The sequence below is a fragment of the Aotus nancymaae genome, unplaced genomic scaffold (assembly GCF_030222135.1).
Source record: "Aotus nancymaae isolate 86718 unplaced genomic scaffold, 86718_ANA_hifiasm-v0.15.2.pri h1tg000064l_0, whole genome shotgun sequence".
NCBI lineage: Eukaryota > Metazoa > Chordata > Mammalia > Primates > Aotidae > Aotus > Aotus nancymaae.
Window position 1 is genome coordinate 4,037,568 of NW_026988478.1, and position 23,698 is coordinate 4,061,265.

At 49.3% G+C, this 23,698-nt stretch overlaps 2 protein-coding genes across 12 annotated transcripts in view; one reads left to right on the plus strand and one right to left on the minus strand.

The window, feature by feature from the left end:
• TM6SF1 (transmembrane 6 superfamily member 1) overlaps nucleotides 1–18,006 on the minus strand; it is a 34,611-nt gene extending 16,605 nt beyond the window's left edge. For 2 of the 4 annotated variants that reach the window (XM_012449405.3, XM_064366163.1), the window contains exons 1-5: nucleotides 14,878–15,007; nucleotides 9,743–9,846; nucleotides 6,284–6,381; nucleotides 2,539–2,642; nucleotides 302–384 (exon numbers count right to left, since the gene is read on the minus strand). In XM_012449405.3, the coding sequence (XP_012304828.1) occupies nucleotides 302–384; nucleotides 2,539–2,642; nucleotides 6,284–6,381; nucleotides 9,743–9,846; nucleotides 14,878–14,969 (481 nt within the window). In that variant the 5' untranslated portion in view covers nucleotides 14,970–15,007. Of the gene's footprint in view, nucleotides 1–301; nucleotides 385–2,485; nucleotides 2,643–6,283; nucleotides 6,382–9,742; nucleotides 9,847–14,877; nucleotides 15,008–17,971 lie in introns of those variants that run through there. The other 2 variants (XM_064366161.1, XM_064366162.1) reach the window with 2 other exon arrangements.
• Nucleotides 1–23,698, plus strand: part of HDGFL3 (HDGF like 3) — a 116,212-nt gene that overhangs the window by 85,024 nt on the left and 7,490 nt on the right. Inside the window, exons 6-12 of one of the 8 annotated variants that reach the window (XM_064366165.1) lie at nucleotides 6,487–6,587; nucleotides 8,841–9,100; nucleotides 10,106–12,366; nucleotides 12,574–12,673; nucleotides 17,039–17,158; nucleotides 19,974–20,081; nucleotides 21,015–21,332. In XM_064366165.1, the coding sequence (XP_064222235.1) occupies nucleotides 6,487–6,519 (33 nt within the window). In that variant the 3' untranslated portion in view covers nucleotides 6,520–6,587; nucleotides 8,841–9,100; nucleotides 10,106–12,366; ... (2 more) ...; nucleotides 19,974–20,081; nucleotides 21,015–21,332. Of the gene's footprint in view, nucleotides 1–601; nucleotides 755–6,486; nucleotides 6,985–8,840; nucleotides 9,101–10,105; nucleotides 12,367–12,573; nucleotides 12,674–17,038; nucleotides 17,159–19,973; nucleotides 20,082–21,014; nucleotides 21,333–23,698 lie in introns of those variants that run through there. The other 7 variants (XM_064366166.1, XM_064366170.1, XM_064366168.1 and 4 more) reach the window with 7 other exon arrangements.

Consider the following 23,698-nt stretch of genomic DNA (forward strand, 5'->3'; position numbering starts at 1 on the left):
ATACTAGCATGCTAAATATAGCCATAAACACCATGTTCACTCCCTCAAGATCCTTCTAAAAAACAGGAATCCCTGATACTTGACTACCAAATTGTTCAATGCACACTTCTGAAAATTGCTCAAAGGCACTTCTTAAAAGGTATTTTTTAAAAGGTGAGAAAAAGGAGTTATTCTGCAAAACAGGTTTTTGGTAAGCTTGGAATCACTTGGTTCTATTATAATCAAGAGAGCTTCTCTATTTAAAAACAAGCCCCCCATTGTTTTAGAAAAGAAAAGTGAACTTTAAGATAAAGTTTCTTACCTACAATGTTTCCTGGCACAAAAACAACCACACTCATAATAATAGATCCAACCCAATATAGGCCAATGGTTCTGTAACTTTCCCTGTAACAAAAAAAAAAAAAAAAAAATCTTGGTACGCTTGTCTTAGAATACTAAGCAAAAAAATTATCCTCAATATTATTTTTTATTCAAACTAGTAAAGTACATGAATCAAAACTTACTGAATTGAGAGGAATAAATCAAACACAAGGAACCCTGGTTATCTAACTTCATTGCCATGTGATATATTATAGAACCTTCTTCGTGTCCTTTTAAATAGGAAATTGTGCCTGCTATGTCTTCTGTTAAACTACAGCATGATCATCCCTGCCACAGGACTCCTGCATTTCTCTATTATGTGTGAAACTCACAGCATGAGAGGAAAAAGAAAGTTGAAAGAAGAAAGGAAATTGGATCCATATCTTAAATCATTGTAAGTATCAGTCATACTTACAATGATAATGTTAAATGGACTTTTCCTGGGGTCACAGAATTTTGGTCAAAGCCCCAAAGGTGAAGACAAGTCACTGCTAGACATATACCCCTAACCTTCAATGCTGGCAAAAAGTTCCTTCAGGCTGGGCATGGTGGCTTACACCTGTAATCCCAGCACTTTGAGAAGCCAAGGCGAGCGGATCACTTGAGGTCAAGAGTTCAAGACCAGCCTGACCAACTTGATGAAATTCCATCTCTACTAAAAATACAAAAAAAAAAAAAAAAAAATTAGCTGGGCATGGTGGCATGCACCTGTAATCCCAGCTACTTGGCAGGCTGAGGCAGGAGAAATGCTTGATCCCGGGAGGCGGAGGTTGCAGTGAGCCAAGATCCAGCCCGGGCAACAGAGTGAGACTCTGTCTCAAAAAAACAAAAAAAAGTTCCTTCAATTAATAACCCCAACCCCAATAACCCAACTCCACACTATGTAACAGGCTAGGAGAAATTTAAAAGAAGATTATCTGAAGGAAAATAAGAATACTGTGTGCTTCCTGCCCCACCCCAGCCTTCAAGCCAAATGTAAGGGGACCCCAAGAGGCCCATTCACAATGACTGGGACTGTAGGAAGACAGAGAAGAATGAGTTGGAACCAGGGTGCGGTGGTTCGTGCCTGTAATCCCAGCACGGAGTCCAAGGCGGGCAGATCACCCGAGGTCAGGAGTTTGAGACCAGCCTGGCCAACATGGTAAAACCCTGTTTCTACTAAAAATACAAAATTAACGGGCGTAAAAATACAAAATGTAGTCCCAGCTGAGGCATGAGAATCACTTGAACCTGGGAGGCAGAGGTTGCAGTGAGCCAAGATTGTGCTATTGCACTCCAGCCTGGGCGACAAGAGTGAAACTCTCTCAAAAAAAAAAAATGAGCTGGAGCGGAACTTGAGTGCATGGTGGGAGTGAGGGAGATAGTTGGTTACACTGCATTTCAACCTTGTATGGGGCAAGAATGCATAACTTTCTGAAACCTGGAGCTGGACTTGAAATGTTTTGAAAGGATCCCTCCCGAAAGGGTGTACCTTCTGGGTTTCAGGGACCCCAGCAGAAAAAAGCTGTGGCTGTGCCACCATGGGCAGAAATTCAGCCCAGGAGCATGTTCACTTCAGGGATTAGTGCAATGCAAAACTCCTGTGGTTGAGGTCTCTAAAGAACCCACGCGTGTGCCTCCCAAGACCAAGCTAGCATACCATGATGGAGGTACCAATACCCAAAAACCAGCACCTTCACCTTAGACTCTGCCCTGTTCCTTTAATCCCAAGTACATACATGTCCACTCCCAAGGGACCAGGTGCAGACTTAGCTGAGAGGAGTGAAAGGACAGGCCATGTAGCCCAGCCTTAGTGCAGGCCAAGCCGCAGAGCCCTGCCTGAACTGGGGGAAGGACAGAAGCTGTGAACCCAGATGAGATTGCAGTTTGGAAATTTTGCCATTTTAGAAGTTTAAGATGTGCTTGGCTTTAATTGCTGAAAATATTATTATTGTAAGGCAATCAGAAAACTTAAAGGGTCTGCCTGAGCTGTCACCATGCTGGGGAGTAATTCAAAGGGACATATTCAAAAGGCAGTGGTACAAGGAGGATAAAGCCATGTCTGATGTGTACCCATGGAACTTATATTCATGTCCAGTATACCTGCTTGTGTATTTGCCTCTATGCATAACGTTTCCTTACATACCCGCTTATCGGTTGCTAAGGTGGCAAAGGCACACACCAGGTGAACTGACTTACTCCCATGCTATGGCTGCCACCATCACCAGGTACATCAGATAATGAGCAGAGCCATCCCAGTAGCAGATCATGTGCCCATATGCAGTGTTCAGATATGGTTCACCCTAAAGAAAGCATTAAAAAGAAGTCCACTTTAAATAAGACATGTAAATGCAGAACATCAGACCTGTATTGCAGGTAAAATAAAACAGCAGAACTAACTTGTGTTCATCTGCTAAGAGGAAACTATTTATACGAAATTGGTAGGAATGCGAAAATACAACTTTACACTGGAGCTACCAAAACCAGGGTTTGGCCACAGAGGATGGAATTAGTGAATGCCTGGCCAATTGGCCTATGATGCATCAACATAGGTTTGTACTGTGATGCGAAGGCAGATGGTAGAATAGGCAATCCTGGCTATATAGCAAACTCATGGAAACCAAGCCAAATCTTTGACGAAAGATCCTTGGCAATGACCAGAGAGGTGGCCAGGGATGACCCTGCTTTCCAGAGCCAGTGGCGGGCCTTCATAATCCATGCTGATCCGTGGCTTGCTGGGTTGGGCATGGCACAACACTCATTCTCCACATACCAAAACATAGGCAGGCAGGCACTGAACTCAGAGCTTCACACCCAACCCCTCATTCCACCTGCCCAACAATCCATTTTACAGATGAGGAAACAGGCTCTGAGAGATTATAAGACTTGCCTAAGGTCACGTAGCTACTATATCTAACAAGAGACCAAGAAGAGCCATACTTCTGGGAAAATGTTAATGTTATGAACACAAGCTTATATGACGAACTACATTTCCCTTTTCTAGGTGGTTACATTTCCAGGTGGCTTCTAGAAAGTCACTGTCAATTTTCTGTGCATTTTTACTGTTGTTTTGGCCCCACCTTGTTTTCCTTTCTTCTTTCTCCCATGCTCATGCTGTCCTGGCTTTTTTCATGCCGTAGGATGCCTTAAGTCCTTTCTACAACAAGGAAGAGTGCAGATCAACCAGCCCATCAATCAGCCAAGCAAGCAGGGCTTCCTCTCAAGTTTCATGCTCCCCTGGGGCAGGGACTGCTCCGTCATCTCTCCCACAGATCAAATCAAATTAAAATCACAAAGGAGCAGGAAACAGAATCAAGGTTCTGCTTCTATACTCAGGCCAGTCCCCCGTCCTTTCTCTCAGGCTTGCTCTGACAGAAGAATATATCTGTTTTATGGTTTCAGTCTTCCATTGCTAACACACCTGGCTCTCAGCCAGTGCTGTCCTCTCCTGGTGGCTTGATGGGCATCTTTAACTGCATGGTCCACAGGCCCTTTCAACTTGCCTGAACTCTTTTAATTCATCAGCTTCTCCCCTCACCAGCTGTCCACCTTGCCTCTCTCTCTCTCTCTCTCTCTCTCTCTCTCTCTCTCTCTACCCCCCCCCGTGTGTGTGTGTGTGTGTGTGTGTGTACAGGGTCTCGCTCTGTCACCCAGTCTAGAGTGCAGTGGTGCAGTCATTGCTCACTGCAGTCTCAAACTCCTGGCCTCAAGTGATCCTCCCACCTTGTCTCCCAAAGCACTGAGATTACAGGCATGAGCCACCACGCCAGCCAGTCTTTGTATTAATGGTGATACCATTCAACTTACCAAGGTCAAAACCACGGGGTCGTTTTTTTCATTCCTCATTCTCCTATCAAGTCTTTCAGCAAATCTATCAATTTTATTGCTACAATGTCACCCTGGCAATTCTCCCTCTTCTTCACAGCATTAGGTCTAGCCCTCAGTGTCCCTCAGAGGACCATGGCTACATTCCCAAATGGCCCCCATACCTCCCTCCCCTCCTTCCAGCCCACAACACTCCTGCCGCCAGATGAAGTTTCTCAAGGCCTGGCTCTTGGCATGTCGCTCCCCTACTCTAAAACTCGCAAAACTTCCCACAGCCTGCTGAACAAAGTCCCATCTCCTCTCTATCACAGCTGGGTCCCCAGAGCCTGGCCCTGCAGACCTTGCCACCAGAGTGACACACCAGTCCCCCTTCTGGTACCCCATCTGTCCCAGTGGTTACCACCCTTGCCAACTCAGCCTCCAGCCCTCTCATCAACCGCCTCCTTCCCGAAACCTCCCTCCTCTGGGCTCCGTGGCCCCCATGCTCCAGGTTTTCCTTCTGCCTCTTTGCCTGTCCCCCATAGTCCACTTCAGAGGCTTTTCTTCTTCTGGCCATGGTCTCTTAAGTCCCAACCTCAACCCTCTTCTCTCTCTACCTTCTCATAAGCAAGCCCGTCTCCTCTCAGACCTTCAGGTACCAACTGCGCTCAGATGGCTCCTCTGTCTGCCAGGACTGCTCCTTAGAGCTCAAGACCTGCAAAGCCCTGCCAGCATCTGAAACTCCACCTCCCCATAGAAACTCAGCCTCACCCCTGCAGATTGGTGCCCCCAGGTGAGGCACATGCTCTTTCTCCTCTCCAAGCCTTTGCCCAAACTGTCCCTTCTCTCCAGAATGCCTCCTCTGTGTACTTAATTTCTCCGTGTACTTCTGTGCCTGGAGTGAGTCTCTGTCACTGCACTGGGACAATGCCGTCTCCCTACCACATCAAGCAGGGAGATCCTGGAGGGCATCCTGGCTGTACAGCAAACTCATGGAGACCAAGCCAAATCTTTGACAAAAGATCCTTGGCAATGACCAGAGAGGTGGCCAGGAGCGACCCTGCTTTCCAGAGCCAGTGGCTGGTCTTAATTCATGCTGATCATGTGGCTTGCTGGGAGCCGGTCTTCTGACCCTAGAGTCCCCTTTAACAAATGTCTGCACAACTAAATTCCTCCTCTTATCCCTCTCTGGTGTATAAACAGCTGCAGTCTTCCAAACTCCAAAGTAGGAATCGGGACGTTGTCTTAGGCCTCACCCTTTCCATCATCCCCAACTTGTCCCCAACTGTTACTCATTCTAGCCACTCCGATTCTCTAAAGTTCATCCTTCTCTCTACTTCCCATGTGCTGCCTCTGCTTGGCCACGTTTATGCCCCTGCTGGTCCCGAGGAAGCCTCCTGACTGGTGCCCCAGCTCATCACACGGACCCTTCCCTGCAAGCCCATCCTTCCCAGAGCTGCCTGTATTATTCACTGACAAAATCTTCTCTCACAGACAGGATAAAACCCAAACTCCCACAGTGTACATACAAAGTTCCCCATTATTTGAACATAGAGGAAGAATCTGCTTTGAGCCCTGCTCCTCATTTCCTATGTGACCTTGAGTAAGTCACTTAACCTCTCTGGGGCTGAGTTCAGCCTACCGTAAAATAAGAAAATGGGATTAGCTCTCTCGAGTACCCAGGCAGCTATCTAAAGCTGCAGTTTGAGCAGTGTGGTGGGGAGTGCCAACCATCACAATCAAATGACTTCATTAAGTGCCTGTGTGTTTGGTACTTTACAAATTTAAGACTGATTTGGGGTTTCTGAGATAGTCATGTATTAACAGACCCACAAATACTAAACTCATTTAAGGTACCTTATTTATATTAAATACAAATAAAGAGGAAAAGTAGGTCATATGTGGAGTCATGAGTGAGAGAAGGCATGAGAGCTGAAGGTTGGAGAGAATTGCCTCCCGTGATCTAACCGTCCTTTCTGCTCCACTTTCCGTGTGAGTAAGCGACCTACGGCTATTACAGGAAATGAAAGCCTGCATATCGTACCTGTTCACACTAAATGAGAGGACTTCTGTCTCTGAGTCATGTGATCTGGGTGTGGCCTTTGGTTTAAGCCTCATAATCGCTACGTGACCCCCATACCTCTCTCAAGTAGTGTGTCATGAACCCGTCAATGATTCCATCTTGCTCCAGTCCTATGATGAGGTTCACCACGCTGGTAAATCCAAAAACTGCATACACTAGAGCAAAGAAAGCAGCAGATTAAAAAGTAATAGCTCAGGAGACAATGACTACAAGCTTGGCATCAGCTAATAATAATGGAATGTTAATTTTATGTTTTCCAGAAGATGCCGTGGACAATTATCGAGATAGACTAACAGAATACCCCTTCTCCACACCCAGCTGGACCTCCACCTGTGTTTGCAGCTCTCCCATCCCTGCCTAGGTACTCTCATCAAGGGAACACTCATCACGGGAGTGGAGAATGATGGTCACTGCCGACTCAGTCACAGAAGATTCTGGCAGGCCAGCTCCACCCATCCTCCACTCCCCTACAAGTGGCTGCGCAGAGCCAAACCCACATCCCACCTGGGCAGTGGGAGCAAAGCCAGTTACCAAGTGGCCAAGGAGGCATAGAAGTGACCACCAAGTTTAAGACAATGACTCAGGCCAGGCATGGGGGCTCAAGCCTGTAATCCCAGCACTTGGGAGGCCGAAGCAGGTGGATCACCTGAGGTTAGGAGTTTGAGACCAGCCTGGCCAACATAGTGACACCCCGTCTCTACTAAAAATACAAAAATTAAGCCAGGCACAGTGGCTCACGCCTGTAATCCCAGCACTTTGGGAGGCCGAGGCAGGTGGATCACGAGGTCAGGAGATAGAGACCATCCTGGCTAACATAGTGAAACCCCATCTCTACTAAAAAATACAAAAAATTAGCCAGGCATGGGTGGCAGGCACCTGTAGTCCCAGCTACCCGGGAGATGGAGGTTGCAGTGAGCCAAGGTTGCACCACCACACTTCAGCCTGGGTGACAGAGTGAGACTCTGTCTCAAAAAAAAAAAAAAAGACAATGACTTAGATGGAGTGATTCATCTCAGTGATTCCCAAGCAGGCTAACTCTCAGCATGTCCAGTGTGGTTACCCTATTCCACACGGCATATCCTAAAGACAGGTGGCCGATGTGCAAGTGACAATGGCTTTCACAAAAAAGACTAGTGATGTTAAAAACGAATATAAGAGGGTACAATTGAATGTGACAGAAGGAAAGCTGTACCTGTCAGAGAATCTCACTAAGGTTGTAAGTATCTCCTAAATGGGCTTAAAACTACTAGCAACAAGTAACTAAGAAATAATACTTCTTAAACAGCAGGTGGTCAAATATAGTGCATGTTAGTTTGTCAGAGCTGCATTTTCAAGTTGTAATAAATTGGTGCCTTAGACTACGAGATGGGCATGGACAGTAGAAAAATCTGATGGTGAATACAGGAAAAGCTGTGGAAAAAAAATGGAGAGGAGCGTGGGGGTGGGTAATTCACAGAGAAGGGAAGCCGACCTTGCCTGGAGTCGGCAGCCAGGAGGCCAGCACTCACATTCTCCCCAGAAGGAACAAAAGGCTGTATGTGCCCTGTCTTACAGATGTGGCTTCCCCACGCCTCCACTGGGGGGCTTTGGCTCAGTTGTCACTGCCAGTGCCACTTCCTGATACTCATTTTTCAGAAGCCTCCCTAGTACGTCTCCCACGAAAGGAAGTGTTTGGCACATAATCTGCCAATGATTGCTGATGCCAGCACAAGTGTCAGACACTGTGTTAGCAATGACAAGGACATGGTCTCTGCCTTCTAGTGGGTGAGGAGTGTGGCCTTGGGCCTGACCCTGAGGCAGCAGTGTGCTCAAAGCTGTAACAGACCGGGACAGAGGGCTGAGGGTGCAGGAGAGAGGGTGCCCAGCCTTGAAGAATAGGGAGAGACATCAGTACAGTTAGTATAGGCTCCATGGAGTGGGGAGGAACAGGAGGGACAGATAGCAGCAGGAGACTCATCTGGAAAGGTACATAGGGGCCAGAGCACAGGCCCGTGGAGACGGCCAGGAAAAGGGGTGTGGGCCTTCAAATCAGACGGACTGAGCTCATCTACTGCCTGCCTGCAAAAATTTAGGCAAGTGACATCATTTCTATAAGCTTCAGAGTTTCTTTTTTTGAGATGGAGTCTCGCTCTGTTGCCAGGCTGGATAGCAGTGGCATGATCTTGGCTCACTGCAACCACTGACTCCCAGGTTCAAGTGATTCTCCTGCCTCAGCCTCCCGAGTAGCTGGAACTATAGGTGTGTGCCACCATGCCCAGCTAACTTTTGTATTTTTAGTAAAGACCGGGTCTCACCATGTTGGCCAGGATGGTCTCGATCTCTTGACCTCGTGACCCACCTGCCTTGGCCTCCCAAAGTGCTGAGATTACAGGCATGAGCCATCGTGCCTGGCCACTTCAGAGTTTCTTATATGTGGATTGGAAGAAACTAGTTACTCACAATTCTTCTTTCCCACCCCACCTTTGCCAAGGCCCACTGTGGGCAAAGAATGCTCCCTAGGCTCTTGATGACCAGCTCGACCCTATGCCTTGTCTCAGCCAGTGGAATATGGGTGGGAAGAAGAATGGGCGGCTCCAAGCCAAGGCCTTAAGAGCCACTGCTTTCTTCCCACTAGCCCCTCTGTGCCTCTGTATCTGTCATGAGAAGGGCATGCCCTGGGAGCTGCTGGTCCAGGAACAAGGAGACAGAGAACAGCCCTGAAACCAACCCACAGCCTGATGCAGAGTGGCCCCAACCCATAGACCTGCCTGTGAGCAAGAGAAATAAATGTTTGTTGCTGTAGGATTTGGGGTGCATTTGCTATGCAGCGTTACTGAAGCAGAAACCACAGAACAAAATGCCCAGCAAAGTGCCTGGCACAGGAAGCACTCAAAGGTCAGTAGCAGCTTAGCTGGGGCAGCATGCAGGATGGAAGGGCATGGGCTTTGGGGGTCAACAGCCATGCGACCTTTGCCACATTTCTTAGCATCTCCAAGCCAGCCTCTTCACTTTCAAGTGGAGGGATGGTGAGGATAGGGTAAAAGCCTGCTGCTAAAGTGCTCAGGGCCATACAAGGCGCACTATAGGTGCTTGTCTCCGTGGCAGGTTCTGTTATTTTCCTCATGCATATGTGCAGGCACAGGTACCACACAGTTAAGTTCTGCACTCAGTGGGGGGAGGGGGCAGACTGCAAGTAACAGGCTTAAGACAGGAAGTCCAGGAAGGAGCTGGCATGAGAGTCAAGGTCAGAGATCAGAGGTCAGAGATCAGGGGTCAAAGCATGCTGGGGTTGGCAGGGTGCCCTGCCTGGCCTGGCAGTAACCCTCCACCAGGATGCCACCCAGAAGAGGGTGGGGTCCACAGCCTGAGGGGCAATAGCCTGAGTCAAGGGCCACATTGTCCTGAAAGTTCCCTACACTTGCAGCCACCATTACCAAAGTGCTTTGAGTATTCACAACCAAGGAGGAGTTTGTGACTGGGGCAAAAAGTATTGTGTTATTAATCAGACACAAAAGATTTCCCTTTGTGGAGACGTACCATAGAACAGCGGGTCCCGGGGTGGTTTTCTTTTGACGAGGACGCGAGCCAGCAGGGCTACCAGGAACAGGATGAGGGCAGCAACCCCTACAATAGTCCAGGAACTGCAACAACCAGAACAGGGAGGTGGTCACTATCAAAATAAACACATTGGTGCCTGGAATTTCCTGACTGTTGAATGCATTTGCTCCTAGTGCTTCATAATTCATCCATAATTCTGCCTCCGCCTGCAGCTCCCAGCACTAACTGTAGAGTTAGTGAAGCTTATCTGCAGCTCTGGCCGGTCTGGGTCGCAGCCCATGACTTTCAGGGACCAGAGCCACCAGGCCCTCATTCTCCTCTTATCCTGTCTCATGTGCACAGATGACGTGTCTGGAGCTCCCTCTGCCTCACCCCACCCTGCTGCATAGATGGCCACTGCCCCACCGCCTCCACCTACCGGTTCCTCTAACCCCTGCTCCCCAGCAGCTGACAGGCCTCACCAGACTCTGCTACCTCCCTCTCAGGGCCAGTCAGAAACCCTCGGACTGAGCTCCAAGGAACATACGGGCATTACACCTAAACATGCCTTCCAGGGGACAAGAAAGAAGTGACCTTATGTTATGTGTATAATCAAATGGGCCAGAGAATGAGGCCAGGAAATCCATGGATGAGAAGAGTCTGGGCTAGACCTGAGGCCAGAATGAAGACAGCCCAACACCCCTTAACCAGGGCCAACAGACCAGCATCCAACCCCAAACCACAGGAACCAAAGTGAAGCTTGCACATCCCCTGGACGTCCTACAGGAAAAAGGAATGGCACCAAGGACAGCAGGGGCCAACGCCACTACCCAGTGGGGCAGCACTAGGGCATGAGGCTTGGTAGAGTTAGCAGTCAGGAAACCAGGATCCCGGTACCCAATTTGTTGCTGACTCACTGTGTCACCCTAGGAAAGGCACATCATTGCATCTATCTGTTTATTAATTAATTCAAAAACATATCAAGGAAAAAAATGTATTGTGCACGCCTATGTGACAGCCACTGTTTCAGGCCCTAGGAGACTGGAGAAACAAGAGAAGTCCCTGCCTCCATGGAGGAACCTATCTCAACGGACTCAATTCTACCACCTAGGAGGTCTCCTGCAGTCCAGCAGAGATATTCTCTCTCACACCCCTCCAGGACAGACAGGGCTTCCAATTCTAGAAAAAATACTGCCTGGCCCACTCCAAAGGCCTGCTACACCCGGACCTCTTCAGCTTGGCGCAGCTACAAGCACCACTCCTCAGCTGAGACCCCTCAACACCACCACAGCCCAACATTGGGACCTTTGGATAACTATCACCATCCCCTGGGAGAGAGAAAGAGAAGAATAGAAGGAGGGAAGGAATGGGGGAACAAATAGATGATGAATGGATGGATAGATGGATAGATTATGATGGATGAGTGGATGGATGGATGATGGAAGGATGAATGGATAGATGATGGACAGATGAATGGATAAATGGTGGATGAATGGATGATGGACAGATGAATGGATAAATGATGGATGGATGAATGGATGATGAAGGATGAATGGATACCTGACGTATGAATGGATGGATGGATGAATGGATAGATGATGGATGAATGGACGGATGGATGATGAGTGAATGGGTGGATGATGGGTGAATAGATGGATAGATGATAGATGAACTGATGGATGATGGAGGATGATAGATAAATGGATGGATGGATAAGGGGTGAATGGATAGATAATGCATGACTGGATGGATCAGGGATGACTGGATGGATGATGGGTGAATGGATGGATAAATGATAGATGGATTCATTCTATGATAAGAATGAGAAGTCCAGGTGTAGTGGCTCACACCTGTAATCCCAGCACTTTTGAGAGGTCAAGGTGGGTGGATCACCTGAGGTCAGGAGTTCGAGACCAGCCTGGCCAACATGGCAAAACCCCGTTTCTACTAAAAATATAAGTTGGGCGAGGTGGCAGATGCCTGTAATCCCAGCTACTCAGGAGGCTGAGGCAGAAGAATCACTTGAACCCAGGGATCAATGGTTGCAGTGAGCCAAGATTGCACCACTTCCAGCCTGGGCGACAGAGCAAGACTGTCTCAAAAAAAAAAATTAATTAAAAAAAAAAAAGAATGAGGGTGACTGTTTCATCGTCCAGGTGAGAAACTGAAAAATAAGAGGTTTCTGGTGATTGTACATCAGCGGATGCTCCAGGCTCCTCCTATGGGGATGAGCTGAAGAAGGAGGAAACCAATGTGAGTCAAGGTGTGATGCTGGCCTGAAGAATCCCGTGAGGTGACTATGCTGGGTCAGCTGACAGACATTTTAATGGTGAACAGCCTGAGGCAGGTGGTGGTCAGGTGACAACTCCTGTCCTCACTCCTGCACTCACTGCCAGCAGGATGCCATGGCTGGTGCTCTTCTGGAGCAGGAGAGAGCAGTGTAAACTGGTTCACGGCATCCTCTCATGCTCTCAGCTCCAGGGAAGGAGAGAAGAATGAAAGGAAACTGGGGCAGCAGATCGTCTCTGATTCTTGGCACTGTCCCCAGAGACCCTCCTACAACAGCCAAGTGCCGGACCTGCTCACCACAGGGAGAAAGAGGTCCTGCGGGGACTCGGGGACAGGTACAGGCTGCCACTAACCCCAGGATGAGAAAGTTGCTAGCCTTGGGTGGGAGAGAATGCTGATACCCTTCTATGAACAGACACCTACTGATAGGGGACCTGCATGGATTAGTGTGCGCAGTGTGTGTCTCTCAGTGAAACAGGGAGACAGAACACGCTCAATCCTTTCCTTACCTCTCAATCTAATTTGCTTTTTCTGGTTTTCAGAGTGGCATAAAAGGTTTGGTGGGAAGGAAACGCAGCAAAGTGAAACATACCTGAGTACCTATGCTGTACACGGCGCGGGCCTGGGCAGGATAGTACAGAGGTGAGTTTACAGCCAGGGCAGGTAAGTTCTGACCACAGGGAAGTAACTCTTGGGAGACAGGTGCAAACAAGGCACTGAGGGAGCTCAAAGGAGAAAGAGGGGGGGTCTGCAAAAGGTACAGGTGGGCCATAAAGTCCAGGTGTGGCTTCAGCAGTCTGCAATAGGAGGAAGGCAGCATCCCAGTCAGGGAGCAGCAGGAGTCCGGGCTAGAGGCCGGAGAGGAGGAGGAGTGGTCACGGAGCAAAGGCAGGCTGGTGTGGCAGGAGCACTAGTGTGTGGGCCGGGGCCGGGGGCGGAGGCCGAGAAACACGCAGAGGACTGGGGGAGGGGACTCACACAGGAGCCTTTACCACAGTCCAGGTCAGACAGGGCCAATGCCAGGGAGAACAGAAAGTGGGGAACAGACACTAGAGCCCCAGGATTTGTGGGGAAGGGGATAGTAGGAGGGAGTGGAGAAAGAAGAGAGAGGAATCAAAGGTCACTGGGGTTTTAACCTGCAAGAAGACAGGAAGAATGGCTGATGCTAATTATTCAAAACGCTGTAGTGCTTGGCAGTGCGCTCCATCGTGCACAGCAATACATAATTCAGTCTGCATTCAGTAAATGTCATCACCATCTTCCCAGTGGCTGAGGCCAAAACCTAGGGCTCATCCTCAAATCCTCTCTTTGCTGCCATGCAACCCCCTTCAGTAAGCCCCATCTGTTCACCCTCCAAAATATGTACTACGCCCATCCACTTCCTTCCCCTGCACCGCTCTGTTTCCCTGCCTGACAGGCTCCATTCCCAGTCTTCCCAAAGCTCAAGTGTCACCTCCTCCTAGAAGCCTTCCCTGGCCACCAGCTGCCTCCCCAGGCACCCTGTTTTATTATCTTCTTAGCATGTCACTATCTATGTATTAATATTTGTTGATGTCTGTCTCAATACCTATCTACACAACCTCTTCTGGCTTGTTCATAGCTATGTCACCAACACTTGGAACAGTAGCAGGCACACAGTAGGAACTCAATATATATTCACTGATCTGTCCATAATGCTATTTTTAGGAGCACAGGGTCCCCATGCACTATATTGATAGGCATGTAATATTCGGTGGCCCAGAGAGGCTGCCTCCAGGAGATGCCTCCAGAGACTGGGTCAGACCAAGGGCAGACACTGCTGGTGCCTGGTGAGCACTCAGTGGGTGCTGCCTGGATCAGGTGGCCTGGCAGCTAGAGAGGAGGAAGTTACCACCCTATGTACAGACACTCTGTGGCCTGACCAGCCGAAGGGGATTTGCAGCCTACAGACTGATGCAATTTCCTTAGCACCAACGGCTGAGAAACATAGCAGGTTACTTCCTCCTCCCTCCAGACACCAGCCAGCATCAGCAGGCACAGAGGCTGGCGCCTGCCCCAACGACCCCCGACCCTCAGGCCTTCAGCTGCCCGCTGCAGGTTGGTCAGTGATCCCTGCAGAGGAGAGGGAGGCAGGGCTTCGAACCCAAGCCCTGTCCCCCTCCGTCAGCCCCACCCATTTCCTTTGCATTGAAGTGCTTTCCCTCTGCTGCCTGTCCCCATCCTACCCCAGCGCAGGCACTGGGAAGCATTTCTCCATTCACAAGGCCCCTTCACAAGCAGGTCTCCGTGGAGCCTTACAATAGGACGCACACAAAGTCCACTTGACAGACCGGAAAACTGAGGCCAGACCACACCGTCAGTGCCAAAGCCAGGCCTGGAACCCACGTCTCTGCCTGTTGGTTCCGGGCTATTTCTGCTAGTCATTCACAACAGTTTCTAAAATTAATAAGAAATGATAAGTATGCGAAAGTCCATACATGGAAACGTTCCCGTGAGATGCAAAAAGAACAAGGCACACACTAGCTGACGCGGCCAGGCTCGTAGTGTCCGTGTGCGTTCCGCTCCCCACCGGCGCCTGTGCCCCTCCAGGGCAGGAGCATGGCCGTATTGACCCCTATGACCCCGGGCACCTGGCGCGGTGCTGGCACCACATCCCGAACTGCGCCAGCCTGGGCACGTCAGGACCCGGCTCCTGTGACCCCCTGGGGCGCCCCCTCGTCTGGCCGGGCGCGGGGAGCCCCTGCAGTCGCGAACCTCTGCCCGGCGGCGGGCGGCCCCAGCCCCTCGGAAAAGTTGCTAGGCTCCCGCCGCGCGGAGCCAACTCCCGCCGCCCCTCGGCACGACCCCCGCCGCGCCCGCTCACTCACTCGTGCTGGGCCGCCAGGTGGTTGAAGACATAGGTGACCGGGATGGCCGAGAGGGACAGCACGAAGACCCCGGTGGCCGCAGAGGCACTCATCGCCGCCGCCGCGCCGCTCGCCCTTCACCGCATCCCGCCGGGCGCCCCGCCCCAGCTTCCGGCGGCGCCCGCGCCCCCTCGCCACTGGCCCTTCCAGGCGCCCCGGCCGCGCCCCCCGGGCCGCGCCCTCAACGGCGTCCCCTCAGCTGTGTCTGCTCGGCGCGCCCGCCCGGCCCGCAGCCGCCCCCCGTGCCCCGCAGCGCCGCCCCGGGTGCGCAAGGCCGCGGTGCAGTCCGGGGAGGCGTCCTCGCCGTGCTTCTGCCGGGGGCGCCAGGGCTCAGCGGCTAGCGCTTGGCGGCGCCGAGGGGTGGCGACACCCCCGCGAAGGTACAGATGCCCCTGGCGGCGCGCGCTCCGAGGGAGGGTCGGGGTCACGGCCGGGAGCTGATCATTGACGAGCTGGAGAGGCGCGTGGCTGAGCTGCGGGCTCGGGGAAGTGGAGCCAGACCCGGGGGTGTCAGAGCAGGAAGGACCCGCGGGATCGTCCAGGGGGAGCCCACGCCCCAGAGGTGGGGAAGGACAAAATGCCCCTGGAACCTCCGAACCTCTCCGCCCCAGCAGCCATCCGCGGGCAGCAGGCACAGCCCAGGCGCAGAGCCGGAATCCGGTTTCTAAACCCTGGCTCCCCACTCACCAGCTGTTGACCTTGGTCAAGTTACTTAACCTCTCTGTCTTTTCCCTTATCTGGGAAATGGGGATAACCCATTTCATAATGTGACTGTGGGGTTAACTGAGTTCATACCTAGGAACCGCGTTATCCTGCACTGCTCACTAGACCATCTCCTGCAATTGTTTTTTTTTTTTTTTTTTTTAAATTGAAATGGACATGAATGCCAAGACTTTCTAAGAGACTAGGACGCCATTCATTGCTATTCCAGGAAGTATTCCTGGAGGCCAGATTGCTACCAGCCAGCCTTCACTGAGCCCTACAGGGTACAAAGACTGGAAAACAAGCGTCTCCCTCCAAATGATAGATGCTTACTGGTATGGAAAATATAGTATGCCAAGTGTTGTGCTGACCGCTGGAGCTGGCTTTCTGAAGGGCTGTGAGTTCCAGGCGGAGAACAGCTCAAGCAACCGAGGGAGGTACTGGCATGTACTTACTGTCCTTACAACTTCCAGGGAATTTAAGAGACCATTTACGTTTTTTTGTTATTGCTGTTTGAGGGATTTATTTTTATTTTATTTTATTTTTATTTTGAGACGGAGTCTCACTCTGTCACTCAGGCTGGAGTGCAGTGGTGCGATCTTGTCTCACCACAACCTCTGCCTCCTAGGTTCAAGCAATTTTCCTGCTTCAGACTCCAGAGTAACTAGGATTATAGGCGCACGCTACCATGCCTGGCTAATTTTTTGTATTTTTAGTAGAGACGGGGTTTCACCATGTTAGCCAGGCTGGTCTTGAACTCCTCACCTTAGGTGATTCACCGCCTCAGCCTCCCAAAGTGCCAGGATTACAGGCATGAGCCACTGTGCTGGGCTATTTTTTATTTTTTTAAGACAGAGTCTCGCTCTGCAAACCAGGCTGGAGGCAGTGGAGATATCAGGGCTCACTGCAGCCCCACTTCCCCAGCTCAAGCCATCCTCCCAGCTCAGCCTTCCTAGCTGCTGGGACTACAGTCTAGTACCACCTCTTCTTTGTAGAGGCAGGGTCTCACTATGTTGCCCAGGCTGGCCTCAAACTCCTGGGCTCAAGTGATCTTCCCTCCTTGGCCTCCGAAAGTGCTGGCCTCCCAAAGTGAGCCACCACATCCAGCCTCTAGACCATTTGGCTCATTTTAGACGTGAGGAAAATGAGCCACAAGGAGGCTACGGCCTGCTCCAGGGCCACTTCACTTTTCAAAAGCCGGTTTTCCTAATCCCTTGGCCTAGTGCTTCTTGAAGTCTTCTCCAACTCTGAGTGCAAAGCCTTGGCCCACACGGTGACATATTCATAGTTTCTTCAAGAGATGTCCTCACCTGTTATCTGGACATCACCCTTTTCCACCCTAACTGTCACCATTCTCCTTAAATTCCTGCTGCCTCCCTGACAAGAGACACCTCCTCCTACACCTCTGATCTCCTCCCAGCCAGGCTCAAGCCAGCCCATCCCTTCCATCACCACCCAACCTTGTTGCATCAGTCTCACCTTCGCAGAGCTGCTCCCTCAGAGCCCACAAGGGACCCAAGTGACATGGCAAAGTTTCAAGGTATTGTGATAGACATATTGGGGATTACATGATTTTTCTGTTGACAATAATTTCTCTCTTAATGCTGAAAATGTGAGTGGTCAGAATGCTTGTAGTTGGGAATACTTTTTCACAGGAACCTTCCCTGGCTTTTGGGATAAGTGAACCTCTCTGGCTGCCCTGGATCTTTCCCCTCAACCTAGACATATGCTCAAGTATCTTCCAATTTAGAAATGTGCTCCCTGGTCTTGAATGTCTTATTTTCTTTTTGTTTTCTTCTCTCTTTTTTTTTTTTTTTGAGGCAAAGTCTCACTCTTTCAGGCTAGAGTAAAGTGGCACGGTCTCAACTCACTGCAACCTCTGCCCTCCCCCACCCCACCCCCCTGCCAACCAGGGTTCAAGTGACTCTCCTGCCTCAGCCTCCCAAGGAGCTGGGATTACAGGTGCGTGCCACCACACCCAGCTAATTTTTGTCTTTTAGTAGAGATGGGATTTCACCATGTTGGCCAGGCTGCTCTCAAACTCCTGACCTCAGGTGATCCACCTGCCTCCGCCTTCCAAACTGCTGGGATTACAGGCATGAGCCACCACACCAAGCCCTGAGTGTCCTCTTCTGCCTATCATCTTCTTTCTCTTATTTCTCAGATACACTCAGTTTTAATGGCTACATCTATGCTGCTAAATCCCAAATAAGAGGCCCTGACCATTTATTCCTTTAGCATGACTGCCTGGGCATCCCAGTGGCACCTCACACTGTCAAAGCAGAATTCCTCGATTCCTCAAGACACATTCCTGCTTTATCTAATCTGGTGGCACCACGATTCACCCACTCACCCAAGCCAGAAGCCTCGGAGCCATCAGTTCCCACCGCTCTGGAATTCCTTTGGTTACACAGTTCTACCAGTGTCACTTTCCACATATCAAGTCTGTTTGCTCCTCCCCTTCTGCCCCTCCTCTTAGTTTTGGTCTATACTGCCTGTCATCTAAACATGTCCTAGTCTCCTCCCTCCGATTCCTGCCTCTGACCTCAGCTAACTCAGCTGCTGTAGAAGGCCTTACCTAACTGCTCTCCTGCACTTTCACCTCTGTATCAAGTGCCCTGCTTTATTTGACTCAGAGTACATTTACTACATAAAATTATCTGGCTTACACCTTTGTTTACTGGTCTGGGTCTCTCCTCCATGATAATGGAAGCTCCTCGAGGTTGAGAACCTTCTCTGGGTTGTTCGTTGTTCTATTCCCATCATCTAGATTAATGCCTGGTACATAGGAGGTGCTCAAGAAATATTTGCAGTCCAGGTGCAGTGGCTCAGTCTATAATCCCAGCACTTTGAGAGGCCGAGGTGAACAGATCACTTAAGGTCAAGAGTTTGAGACCAGCCTAGCAACATGGTAAAACCCCATCGCTACTAAAAATACAAAAATTAGCCAGGCATGGTGGAGCGGGCCTGTAGTCCAAGCTACTCAGGAGGCTAAGGCACAAGAATCACCTGAACCTGGGAGGCGGAGGTTTCAATGAACAGAGATCATGCCACTGCACTCCAGCATGGGTGATAGAGCAAGACTCCAGCTCAAAAAAAAAAAAAAAAGAAATATTTGTTCAATGAATGAATGCTCTAGATCATTATTGATCAACAGAAATACACTGTGAGCCACAAATGTGAGCCACATGTATAATTTTATTTTATTTTTATTTTTTAATTTTTTTTCCAGACCTAGTCTCACTGTTGCCCAGGCTAGAGTGCGGTGGCATGATCTCAGCTCACTGCAGCCTCCACCTCCCTGGTTCAAGCAATTCTCGTGCCTCAGCCTCCTAAGTAGCTAGGATTACAGGCGTGCGCTACCATGCCCGGCTAATTTTTTCTATTTTTAGTAGAGACCAGGTCTCACCATATTGCCCAGGCTGGTCTTGAACTCCTGATCTCAAGTAATCTGCCCAACTTGGCCTCCCAATGTGCTTGGATTACAGTCGTGAGCCACTATGTCCAGCCACATGTATAATGTTAAATTTTCTTGTAGCCACATCAAAAAGGTTTAAAGAAACAGTAAAATTAATTTATAATATATTTTATTTAGCCCAATATATCCAAAAGATTATCATTTCAACAAGTCATCAACATGAAATATATTGAGATATTTTATAATCTTTTTTCATTCTGAGTCTTCAAAATCCCATGTATTTGACATAGCACATCTCAACTCAAACTAGTCACATTTCAAGTGCTCAGCAGCCACATGTGACTAGTGGTTTCTGTACTGGACATGACAGCTCTAGACTTACCCCTCCTGTCATACTGACCTGGCTTCAGTTGTGCTCTCTACTATTGTAAGAATAGATATGATAATTACATCACTAATGAATTCATTTTATCAACAAACATCCTCAGAGAGTCTGCCATGTTTCCATACAAAAAAAAGTGAGTGGCCCGCTGTGGTGGTTCACACCTGTAATCCCAGCACTTTGGGAGGCCGAGACGGGTGGATCACAAGGTCATGAGTTCGAGACCATCCTGGTCAACATGGTGAAACCCCGTCTCTACTAAAAATACAAAAATTAGCTGGGCATGATGGCGTGTGCCTGTAGTCCCAGCTAATCAGGAGACTGAGGCAGGAGAATCTCTTGAACCCAGGGGGCGGAGGTTGCAGTGAGTTGAGATTCCCCACTGCACTCCAGCCTGTGTGATAGACTGAGACTTCATCTCAAAAAAAAAAAAAAGAGGTGAGCATACAAAAATGAATCGCAAATTGCCTAAGATGACGACAGTCTAGTATGAGAGAAAGACATGTAAACAACTGCCATATAATACAATAAAAATATATATGCCAATTGCTATAGGAAACAGCAGATTTGGTCTGGAGGATCCAAGAAAAGCCTCAAAGGGAAGTGAGGCTTTAGACCAGCCGTGAAGAACAAGTAGAAGCTGGCCAAGCAGACACAGAAGAGGTGGGGCTTTCCAGGCAACAAAGACAGAATATGTTAAAGGCAGAAAGAAATGCATGAGAGAGCTGCCACTTTATAAAGTGCAAGTGATTTGCTCTGGTTGGAAATACTGGGATGTTGTGTGTGAGGGGAGCTGGCAGGAGGTGAAGATGGAGAGGGATCAGGGGCCCAATCTCAGAGGATTATACATCTTAAATGATTTGTATATGAGGCCAGGCGTGGTGGCTCATGCCTGTAATCCCAGCATTTTGGGAGGCTGCGGTGGGAGGATCGCTTGAGGCCAGGAGTTTGAGATCAGCCAGGGCAACATAATGAGACCCCCACCTCTAACCCCCCAAAAAATTAGTGCACATCTGTAGTCCCAGTTACTCTGGAGGCTGAGGTGGGAGGATTACTTGATCCCAGGAGGTGGAGGCTGCAGTGAGCCATGATTGTGCTACTACTGCATTCCAGCTTGGGCAACACAATGAGACCCCATCTCCGAAAAAGAAAAAATAAACTGTATAAGTGGGAGGAGGGATGGACTTGATCAGAGTAGCATCTTTAAAACTCTGTCTGGTAGCTGGTATGGGCCATGGTTTACAAGGAAGAGGGATAGGTGGCAGAAAGAACAATTAGGAGGCTCCCGAAATTGTCCTGGCAAGAGAGGATAGGCCCTGAACTAAGGCAATGGCAGTGAGAGGGAGGAGGAGACAAGGAGGACACAGGTGTGAAGGATCTAGGTAGGAATTGGAGACGGCTGGGAGGAGAGCGCCGGAGACGGCTGGGAGGAGAGCACCGGAGACGGCTGGGAGGAGGGCGCCGGAGACAGCTGGGAGGAGGGCGCCGGAGACAGCTGGGAGGAGGGCGCCGGAGACGGCTGGGAGGAGGGCACTAGAGACGGCTGGGAGGAGAGCACTAGAGATGATTATGGTTGTGAGCATGTTGGGTTTTCAGTACCCAGAGGCTCCCAGGAAGAGCTGTCAACTGTTTGGATACTCATCTGTGGCACCAAGAGAGGCACAAGCTCCAGAGAGTTTTGGCGTCATTAGCATAGAGGTGGTGCTTAAAATGAAGGAAATGAATTCAATGTCCCAAGAAGAGGAGAGAGCCAAAGAGAATGGTGAACAGAAGCCACTTCAGAGGGGCCGGTGACCCTTGCCACCAGCACAGCACCATGGGCGTCTGAACTCAATAACATATCCAACAGCCCAGCACTGAGAGCTGCTCCCTCAGAGCCCACAAGGGACCCAAGTGACACCGCAGGGCTTTGAGGTATTGTGATATTGGAGATTACATGATTTTTGTTGACAACAGTTTCTCTTAATGCTGAAAATATGAGTGGTCAGAATGCTTGTAGTTGGGAAGAAATTTTCACAGTAACCTTCCCTGGGTTTGGGGGTAAGTCATAAATCCAACAAATATAATCCTGTTTTGTGACAATATAGTACTCTGTAGGTTAAACAGTAATTTCATCAATTCTGTCTCCCATAATCCTCACAATGGCTGTCTGAAGAACATAGAGCCATTTATGGATGAAGAAACTGGGGCTGAAAGAAGTTAGATGACTTGCCCAATTCAAATGGCTAAGAAGACAAAGGGCAAACTTGAATTCACGTCTTCTGACTTAAAGTAGCTAGACTCATGCTCCCACAGCGGACCCGCAGCGCAGCTACTCGCCCAGCACCTTAGAAAGGTCTCAAGTTTTGCTCAGTGTAGGTCAATTTCAAAATTATTGTTTGAAAAGGGTGGTATATGGCTTTTTGAAAAGGCATTCAGGGCCAGGTGCAGTGGCTAACGCCTGTAATCCCAGCACTTTGGGAGGCCGAGGCAGGCAGATCACCTGAGGTCGGGAGTTCAAGACCAGCCTGACCAACACAGAGAAACCCTGTCTCTACTAAAAATACAAAATTAGGTGGACGTGGTGGTGCACGCCTGTAATCCCAGCTACTCGGGAGGCTGAGGCAGGAGAATCGCTTGAACCCGGGAGGTGGAAGTTGCAGTGAGCCAAGATTGCACCGTTGCATTCTAGCCTGGGCAAGCTGAAAACCCTGAAAAAGAAAAAATAAACTGTATAAGTGGGAGGAGGGATGCACTTGATCAGAGTAGCATCTTTAAAGCTCTGTCTGGTAGCTGGGGAAAACTAGAGCAAAACTCTGTCTCGGGGGAAAAAAAAGGCATTCAGTGTGGGTGTGGTGGCTCATACCTGTAGTCCCAGCACTTTGGGAGCTGAGGCGGGCAGATCATTTGAGGTCAGGAGTTTGAGAGCAGCCTGGCCAACATGGTGAAACCCCATCTCTACTAAAAATACAAAAATTAGCTGGGTGTGGTGGTGCACACCTGTAATCCCAGCTGCTTGGGAGGCTGAGGCACAAGAATTGCTTGAACCCTGGAAGCACAGGTTGCAGTGAGCCAAGATCGCGCCACTGCACACCAGACTGGGCGACAGAGCAAGACTCAATCTTAAAAAACAAGGGAAAAAGGCATTCAGACAATAAAGATGTTTTTTATTTTTGTTTTCTGCTTTTTAAGGAGCATGGATCTTGAAAGCCATGAAGGCTAATATGGCAGCTCTGACGAAGCGTCAAATTTGACTCCAAGCCTCCTGGAAGCAAAAACAGAAACATAGAGGCTATTTTTGCTCTTTTGTACAATGAGGCTATTTTGGCATTTTGTACAATGCCAATTACCTAAGGAAGACACAGTGTTTTATAATGCAGATTCAAAATAACTGACTTAGCCACCTTACCATGCCTGTTTCTGCCACAGAGGGGAAGTGAAGCAGAACTCTGAGGAGCTTGGTCACGTTGAAAGCAGGAACAATGGGCAGATTAATGATCCTCAGGAAGGGGAAAGTAGAAGTCAGCCCCGCTTTCACTCTTTAGCCCCCAGCTCCTGAATGTTCACCCTCTTACCCTTGTCACATGCTTCTGTTCTCCTTTTATTTTAATCTTTTTGATAAAGGTTGTGTTTGTGTTCTTATGAAAGGCTACCCACTCTAGATGAATGTGCAAGAGGTAGTTAAGCAGACCGACCTATGGGGTGTGTAGGGACAGAACAAATGATCTGAGAGAGACTAGGGCAAGGATGATGTGTTTAGTGTGTAGGTCACTAGGATCCTCTCTGGAGAAGGAACCAGGGAGGGCCCGGCCCACCCCAAAAAAATCTCTGGAAGAATCTCTTGGTGCATGGATCTCCCTAAGTCTTTCCAGTAACCCTGAGTGCTGTGACTAGGGCTGCAATTATTAACATGGATTTGAGGTGGGGTGGGGGTGAAAGTGGCTGTGTCTGGCCCCTAACACAGTGCCAGGAATACAGCAGATGTACAATTAATGTTAACTGAAGAGGGGAAAGGAGAGATGAAGAAAGAAAGCAGGGGGAAAAGGAGGGAAGGAAATTGAGATGGAAGGAAGGAGTTCTGAAGGAAAAAAAGTGATACAAAAATAAAATGACGGGAGAGGTAAAGTTAGCATGTCAAATGTTTTTCAGAGGTCTTGTGCAGTTGCCAGAGGAGGTCTGCAATTTTGTCCTGGGTTTCCTAGCAACCAAAGCAAGGAGGGAAATACAATCAGTTATAACATTCACAGTAGCCATAAGATAAAAACAGATCCGTTGCTCAGAAAAACTCTTCCCTGGCTCCT